We start from the raw sequence: 8,813 nt of genomic DNA, 5'->3' as shown, positions 1-8,813 counted from the left end.
GGAGGAGCGCTCCGTTGGAACGATTCCCGCGAGCTCTTCCCCGCGCGCGGACCCCGGCCTCCCTACTCGGCTCTGCCAGCCCAGCCCCCAGCCCACTCCCCACTTCCCCCTCCCCTCGCCGCCGCGAAGGGGGTGTGTTCGCATCCATGCGGGGGGAACTTCATAAAGGCAGGCAGGCGGAGCCAAGGGGCGGGGTGCGAGCCTCGCCATTGGCCGGCCCGAGGAGTGATGTCACCCATATGAAACCCTGATAACTAGTTGGGAGAGGACCCGCAACTTTTGCAGAAGGGGAGTGTGATCCAGCGACATCTCTGGGTCCGGGCGGCTGCTGTTGCTGCTGCTGCTGCAGGGGGAGGGGAAAGAGCCGGAGCGAGTCCCGCTTCTGCCGCTGCTGGAGGAGCCACCGGCGGCGTGCGAGCGGGAGGGAGAACGAAGCAACCCGAGGGCGCTTGCAACTTGCACACCGGGCTTCACCTGGCAGCCGCTCGCCGAGCCAGCCAAGGTGTGCAAGGCAGTCGGTGGGAGCAAAGAAAAAAAGACCAAAAAAAAAAAGGCTACCAAAAAACTCAAGCGAAGCGGTCAACCCCCACCATGGTCCAGCAAGCGGAAAGTCTGGAGACGGAGAGCAACCTGCCCAGAGAAGCGATGGATACGGAGGAAGGGGAGTTCATGGCTTGCAGCCCGGTGGCGCTGGACGAGAGCGACCCGGACTGGTGCAAGACGGCTTCGGGCCACATCAAGAGACCGATGAACGCCTTCATGGTGTGGTCGAAGATCGAGCGGAGGAAGATCATGGAGCAGTCGCCGGACATGCACAACGCGGAGATCTCCAAGCGCCTGGGCAAGCGGTGGAAAATGCTGAAGGACAGCGAGAAGATCCCTTTCATCCGGGAGGCGGAGAGGCTGCGCCTCAAACACATGGCCGATTACCCCGACTACAAGTACCGGCCGAGGAAAAAGCCCAAAATAGACCCCTCGGCCAAGCCCAGCGCCAGCCACAGCCCGGAGAAAAACACACCCACCGGCGGCGGCGGCGGCGGCAAGAGCGCCAAGAGCTCCAGCAAGAAATGCAGCAAAGGGAAGTCGTCGTCCTCGTCGGCGTCGCCCCCCAAGGCCGGGACCAAGCTGGCCCCCCACCCGGGCGACTACGCGGGAGAGGACTACCACCCCTTCGGGTCGCTAAAGGCCAGCAGCAAGGCGGTCAAGTGCGTCTTCCTGGACGAGGACGACGACGAGGAGGACGACGAGGACGAGCTGCAGCTCCGGATCAAGCAGGAGGAGGAGGACGACGACGACGAGCACCCCCACCCGCAGCAGCAGCAGCAGCAGCTGCGGCGCTACAACGTAGCCAAAGTCCCGGCCAGCCCCACCTTGAGCTCCTCGGCCGAGTCGACCGAGGGGGCCAGCCTGTACGAGGAGGTGAGGGACGGCGCTGCCTCGCACGGCGCCGGCGCCCCCCGGCTCTACTACGGCTTCAAGAGCATGCCCAAGAGCGGCCCGCAGGCCAGCCTGTCCCCGGCTTCCTCGCGGTCCATCTCCACCTCCTCTTCTGCCAGCAGCAGCAGCGGCGAAGAGGCCGACGACCTGATGTTCGACCTGAGCTTGAATTTCTCCCAGCACGCTCACGCCCCCTCGGAGCTGGGCGTCAGCGGCGCCGCGGGGAACCTGTCCCTTTCTCTGGTGGATAAGGATTTGGATTCCTTCAGCGAGGGCAGCCTGGGCTCGCACTTCGAGTTCCCCGATTACTGCACCCCGGAGCTGAGCGAGATGATCGCGGGCGACTGGCTGGAGGCGAACTTTTCCGACTTGGTCTTCACTTACTGAGGGGGAGAGGAGAGAGCGAGCGGAGGGGAAGCAAACGGCGGCCAGGCGAACAAGCGGAGAGGGGGCGAGAGAGATCAAAAGGACTGTGAAAAAAAAAGAAAAAAATCGGTAAAGGAAAGATGATGCTAGTGATGATACACGCTTAAGAGTGGTGGAGTTTTGAAGTGAAGTCAAATGTCTTGGGTTTTCCTTTTCTTTTTTTAAAGTCGAAGTTAGTTCCAAACCGAGTCTGGAGTTGTGATTTTCTTTTCCCCCTTCTGATTTTCCCCCAATTTTTTTTGTTTTGTTTTTAAATTGGTGATCACAACAAGAGCAGCAAGGAATAAAGGCAAATTGGACTGGGTGTTCAAAGATACAGAAAGCGCTGTTTGAAGTTTGTCGGTGTTGTGATTGAAGTCTGGAAGATGGTCTGCAAAAAAAAAAAGTCTTTTGGCAGCACAACTGTTACTCAAGGGGGTTCGTGGATTTTTGTTTCTCCGACAGAGATTTGAAAGGACCGTTCTGATTTTTTTTTTTTGGACGCTGTTAAAGGGACCATTGCAACTTTTTTTTGTTTGTTTGGAGGGAGAAAACTGATGTCTTCTATGCATCCGATTCTTAACAAAGCTGCAGGGAGCTTGAAAAAAAATGCAGACTGTACAAACGCTTACAAAAAACAAAAACTGTGAACTGACTTAAGATCAGAGTTTACTTTTCAGATCAAATTGTTTATGGTTTTACAAATGTGATTTCTACTTGCCAACTTTTTTTTTGTAACTTGTTCCCTTATACCTCCTTGATTGAATACCAGACAGCCTAGACCTCAGTACACAAAGGTATTGAAACATTTTTGATACATAACAGACCTCAGTCTTTTTTAAAAATTAATATATTTTCAGGCGTATTTTTGTACAGTGAAAGGGAACATTCTTGCTGTGTTTTTTTCAGTAAGACTTTTCAGGCACTTCTTCCCTTTTATTTTTTTTTTATTTTTTTCCTCTGTTTTTAGCATGCAAGTTATATGGGTACGTTTATGTCCTGGTTTTAAAAGGATTTTAAAAAAAAATCCTTGCATCTAAAGGCCTTGTGGTTTTAAAAAAAAGAAACAAACACTTTTTTGTACAGCTATAGTTCAGATTTGTTCAATATTTGTAGGTAAAGATTTATTGGAAATGGTGATATAGACCTCAGAGCTGTTATCTTAGTTTAAAAGATTGTATATGTACTGTACTATAGTAGGAATTTATGTATCTCATATGCTGTGATATGTGGATGGGGGCCCAGATGGAAGGTATGAAACTGGATTCTCGACTCTTTTTTAGCAAAAAAAATGAAATGAGGAAAAAAGAAAGGCACATTGAAAAAGGAAAAGAAAGTTTCTCATTTTGTGCAATATGATTCTTAAAAATACAGACCATCTGTAGTTTGTAGCAAAGGATGGCAAAAAAGCAGACTTGTGCACTGTCAACACCATTGCCTGTTTTTTTTTAATGCTGAAAGTCTGTATCTTGACAATTTTAATAAATCAGCTGGAACTGATAGAAACTCGATTCGCAATTAGTGTCTCTAGAAGTAACGCTGGTAGAGAGATGCAGTGTATCCAGTCCCTCCCTCCTCACCCATGGAGGGGCTTTAGCTGAGTCTTGGATCTGTGATGACGGGCGGGGAGAGGGAAAGGCGCGGCTCTCTTCCTTGAGACCTTTCCACCCCACCTTCCAAGATGGTCTCCCCCTGCCCCTTGGATCAGGTTAGCTGGAAATGGAGGGATGAGGGAAGGCCAGCCCTGGAAAGGGCTACTGGTGGGGGGCGCGGGGGGGGGGGGCGGCGGACAAGGGCTGAGAGGTCCGATTCCGCGCGTGTCCGGGGTGGCGCCAACGGTTCTGTCAAGGGCAGGTAGCGAGCAAGAAAGGATGCTGATGCTGCGCTTGGAAGGGCGACGATGAGGGGGCTCCGGCAGCCTCGGATAGGGCTGGGGGCTGAATCTAGGTCTGCCATGACGGGGAGGGGAGGGGGGTCACCTTCAGGCCTGCTTTGTGTGTGGGAGTATGCGCGCGCGCGTAGCTGAGGCGAGGGGCTTCTCGGAACAGTCCTCGCGGTCTCGGCTCCTCTGCCTTCTGGGGAGGGGGGATTTTTTTTTATTTCTCTCTGGAGAAGGGGCGTCTCCCCTCCCCCTTCCGTGTGGAGATACTGTGGCGGAAAAAGAAGGCGGGCTGGCAGGCGTCGCTCGCCAGCAGGGTTAGGCTGGGCGGAGGGGGTGTGTCTTCCTGGCCATGTGTGGCGGGCGCTGAGTTCGCCCGGGCCGCCGCTGCCGTTTCTGGCCGCCTCAGGAGCGCTCGGCGGCAGCGGCGGCGGGGCTGAGATGGACAGAAGGGAGCCCCCTTCAGTGCGCGTTGCATGCGGAGACCGCGCTTTTTGAGGGGGGGGGGGTTGTCAGGAAGGAGGGCCGTTTCTTTTACTTGGAGATGCGAGAAAGCGCGCCACAGGCGCTCGGCTCCTCCGCGTCTCCGCACACCGCCCCTTGCGCAGTTGCGAAGGCTCTTCTCCCCCCCCCTTTTCGTATCTTTGCGGAGAGGGACTAGCGCGCGCGCGCAAAGGCGGGGTGTGTGAGGGTGGGGGGTGCTGGGGTAGGAGAGGGAGGCAGGCGCACGAGCATCCCTCCACCCTGCGCTTCCTCTCGCCTTTCCTCCCTCCTTCCATTCAGTGGGCCTGGGCGGAGGGAGCGAGGGAGGGAGCTTTCTTCCTCTGCGGGCTGCTGATGGCTTTTCTCGTTCGTCAGGAAGGCGGCTCCCTCCTCTATCCCTCCCCCACCGCACCTTCCTCAGCTCCATTTCATCCAGGAGCCTTTCTAGAGGTTACCATAAAGAGGGATTTGTGAGTGTGTGTGTGTGTGTGATTTCAGGCAATTGGCTTTGTTTCCTGGATATTTGTTTGAATGCAGTTTTATTGAGCCTCGGGGCTACAACCTGGCAGTCATCACAGTGCTTTCCTCTCCTTTTATTGGCCTGGGCAGGACCAGTGTAGCTCCAAAAGATGCTGGGGAGGGAGGCTCAATCCCACAGCTTTATCACCCCAAAGCTTTGCATGGAGTTGCTTTGCAAATGAGCCATGTGCCCCTGCTCTTTTCCTTCTTAAGCCTCCCCCCATCCAGAACTCTGCAAGGGTGCATGTGTATGTTTGTGTGTGTGTGCGATCTGTGGGCTCCTGCTACAGGGTTTTTAAATGCCATTGGGGGAAAAAAACTTCAGTCCTATTTATTTGGGAAAGCTGATGGTGGTATTTAATAGATTGATAGGTAGAAAATTTGGGTTACAATATGACAAGCATTATTCCATCCATTTTTTAAAAAATGGTTATTCTCTTGAAAAACCGTGTTTGCTCAGTTTAAGGAGAGTTCGGGAGAACTTAAGTCTCCGCTAAGCATGAACATAATTAACTTGGGAGGAAGTCCTGTTAAGATTATCAGTAGGACTTGTTTTTGAATTAACCAGGATGGGGCTGGGCTATTAATACTTTACAAAGACAATTCCTTGTCTGGGTCACTGCTGTGGGCTTTCAGACTCAGCTGCATACACATTCGAACAGCATAAACAAAGTAAAACATATGCATTATGGTTGGGCAGAATATAATAGGTGATTTGAGTGGGAGAGAACTGTTTTTGAAGTAGTTGATTAAACTGATGGTCAGATGTTTGAAATCAAAAAAGTCAAGACCTAAATAGCCTTGTCTAAATGGATGAAAAATATTGGCCTACCGTTAAAGTGTATAGTACACTTAGGATCATCGATTGTACTAAGCCTTTATAGGAAACAGTTTAAAGCCTAAGTATACAAAAAATACAAAAATAATACTGAATTTTAAGTGTTTTTATTATTGAATAATATTGAATTTTAAGGGGTTTTTTTACCATAAATTAGTGTGTTAATGGCTTTAAATTGTAGTTAAACAAACAAACAAGGGGAAGATGCAGCAAGAGAAAGTTAGCCCTCAACTGTCCTGTAGCTGAACACTACCAAACACATGATGAAACGTAGATCAATTTCTAGTCTTTGAAAAACTGAGCCAAAATGGGAGCAATCCTAAGCAGATCTACTGCAGTTCCCAGGAAAACATTCTTAGGATCGCATCCAATGTTTTCATTCTTGAAACTGCCATCAATGGGTTGGTAGAAGTCTCCCATCTCCTTCCTTGTATGAATCCTTGTTTATGAAAGTGATTGGCAGCCAGTAGAACTGAATGTGTTTGTGTTGCAGGTGTTTGGTAAGTTATACTGATGGCATTCAAACATAGTATAGACTTGGTTGGTAGCTACAGCCGTGTTTCAGGGTTTCCTCACTCCTTGTGTGTGAATGTTTGTGAATATGAACATTTATTCCCCAGTCCATCCAGGTATAAAATATTATGATTGATGGATATACCTATGCTAGTCAGGAGTGTGGGCCGGGGGGGGGGACTGGAAATAACTCATCTGCAAAAGAGAGTGAAACTTGTTTTGCATTGTTTTGGGGAGGAAATAGACACCACATTACTATGTAAGGTCTGAGTGACTGTGCAATATACAAGGAAGAACTGATACTTGGTCTGAAAAGTCTTTAAACTTATCCATTTGTTTTGCTGGAATTTATGCCAAAATTTCTACTATCAGTGCTGTCAGCAAAACTTACATTGAGCACATTTATTTTTCAATTCTAGGTTTCTTGTCATGTAATAAACATGCTCCCATTTCTTCCTTGTAAGTGCACATCTTTGCAGATTACCGTTCTGGAAAAAAAAATGCATACAGCAGGCTTTGTGCACTTGACTAAAGCATAAGTATCTTTTAAACTTTCTCAGCACTTTACTTATCTATGGGTGAGGAGACACACCACTGAAAAGCTTAAAATAAAAGATTCTAATGATTGCCAAGTTTTTAACTATGGAAATTTCTTGACATATATTGGGTATTGTTTCAAAAAGCAACCTAAGATTTTTTTTAAGACACTTTTTGGAAGATGAAATCCAGTTTATATCTTTCCTTCTGGCAACTTCCTCTCTAATGTTAGAAGATCTAATTCACAAAAATGTTTAATTCTTTAAGGGCAATATATATGACAGATTAAATAGAAAGATTGATTAAAAATGTCTTTTAAAATTGTATTTACTCTAAATATAGATGTCCATACATGCAAAAGGTAACTTTTTCCTAGTGTAGTGTCTACAGAAAGTGATTTGAACCTATGAGGCCTTAATGGCCATTCATGGCAATGTAAATTGGTTATAAAACTATAGTTAGACCAATCTCTATTGAATGTGAAGTCAGAATTGGACCCTATAGACTTATTTGAGTCTTTGGCAGTCTGTTCTATAGAGCTCTCTTTGTTCTATATCTCCACCTTTGCCACACATTCCTATTCTATGGCCTGGTAAGATCCTGATCCTGCACTTCTTAGAAAAAAAACTTCTGAGTTTATTTGTATTTTGCAAAGTCTTTAAAGTTTGGGCCTTGATTCTTCAATAGGTTTAAAGCTTTCTTTTTCACAGCCCCCCGCCCCCCCATCTTAAGTAACTGCAAGAGCTAGGGAGAAATTCCATACATTAATCTGCCTTTGTGTTTCAGCAGCCTTTTGACTCCCAATCTTGCCCTCTTCCCCCCTCCCCCCACATAATACGTTGTGGGAATTTCTTTTATTCCCTTTCTTTCTACACACTACCTATAGCAATCAACTGCCTAATTGATTTTACCCTCCCTTCATGGATGCAGTGGATTTTTAAGAGAATTTCACAAGCAAGTAGTTTTTTAGTGAGTTTACAAGTAAACAGAGTTTAAAGAACCTATTTTTATATTCAGTATAAAGCACAAATGTGCAGAAATTGTAGAATGACTTACAAAAAGGGAAGTAAAAGTCCATACTATTTCATTTATAAAAGTAATATCTTTTATTGGGTATTATCTTGCAAGATGAGCCCAATATTTATGCTAGTGCGAAGTTAGGATTATTGTAACATCTCCTAGAAAATGATGATGGACAGCAATTTCACAGTAATGACTTCTAAGAATAAAAGCAACCCTCTAAAAGCACTATGGCCAAGAAGGGGTTGGTGGTTATCAAGGACGCATAGACAACCTGGAAGTTTGAAAATGGAGTTCCCTGGTTTTATTAAAGTCATCACACCTCTTTGTGTTCATAGATTCATATCCAGATTGTCCCTGGTGTAAAATAAAAAGGACATATCCAAATTGGGGGGTTTCTAGTGGATTATGCTTTCAACAAGAAGAAGAAGTATTGATGCATATAATTTATTTTGTAGCATGTGCCATTGATTTCAGCAGTCGGAGTGATTGCACTACTATAACTTCAACTGGATTAGGACTGTATCTGTAGTTTTTCTTTATCTTCTGAGTAAATGTGATGATACAACAAATACTAATCTGGGAACTCCCATTCTCACAATTTACTTTATTTCCATCTTCCTGTTAATCTTAAAAACCAACTTGCCTCAAATCCTGGTTACACCAGGGATAAAAATTAGCATACTCTTGTCATTTTGTTCATAATTTTGATCTTGTACATACATTGGAAGTTTGGAGTCTCTACATAATGCTATGATCCTTCGTTTTCTTTCTTACTTTCTGGTGGGCTGTTTTAGTTTGGAGGCCTATTGTACTAGTGTGGGACTTTTGATGGTTACAACATTTGTGAGATGTTGTGTGATGGCCACAGGTGGAGTAAACTGAATGTCTTTAGAGCAGGTTTTTTTTTCAGCATGACACTTTTAAAGATGTGTAATTTCAAAACAAGAGAAGAGTTTTGATGGCCACATGAAAAAAAAGTTTTTTCATAGCCACTCCAGGTATGGGGAGGGGAAGAAAGCTGAAAAGTACTTTTGTTTAGAAGTCTGAATGACAGTATGGGGGGGGAAGACCTTCTTAAAAGTTTTTGCATGCCAGTGCAGGGGCCTATTGCTGTGAGAAGGGGAAAAAGAAGAGAGTATGGTTTGCTTGAGGCAATGCACTGGAGGACAAGAGTGTTTT

General features: G+C 46.6%; 1 protein-coding gene across 1 annotated transcript; it reads left to right on the top strand.

Annotated features, from left to right (window-relative positions):
* The first annotated feature begins 413 nt into the window (after positions 1-413).
* On the top strand, positions 414-3,257 carry SOX11 (SRY-box transcription factor 11). Its single transcript, XM_054984061.1, has one exon. It carries the CDS (start codon positions 592-594, stop codon positions 1,822-1,824), a length of 1,233 nt encoding a protein of 410 aa, XP_054840036.1. The 5' UTR covers positions 414-591; the 3' UTR covers positions 1,825-3,257.
* Positions 3,258-8,813: the final 5,556 nt, after the last annotated feature.

This window comes from Eublepharis macularius, chromosome 1, assembly GCF_028583425.1.
Source record: "Eublepharis macularius isolate TG4126 chromosome 1, MPM_Emac_v1.0, whole genome shotgun sequence".
Lineage (NCBI taxonomy): Eukaryota > Metazoa > Chordata > Lepidosauria > Squamata > Eublepharidae > Eublepharis > Eublepharis macularius.
The sequence above is the reverse complement of the archived record's forward strand: the minus strand, read 5'-3'. Positions and strand labels throughout refer to the sequence as shown.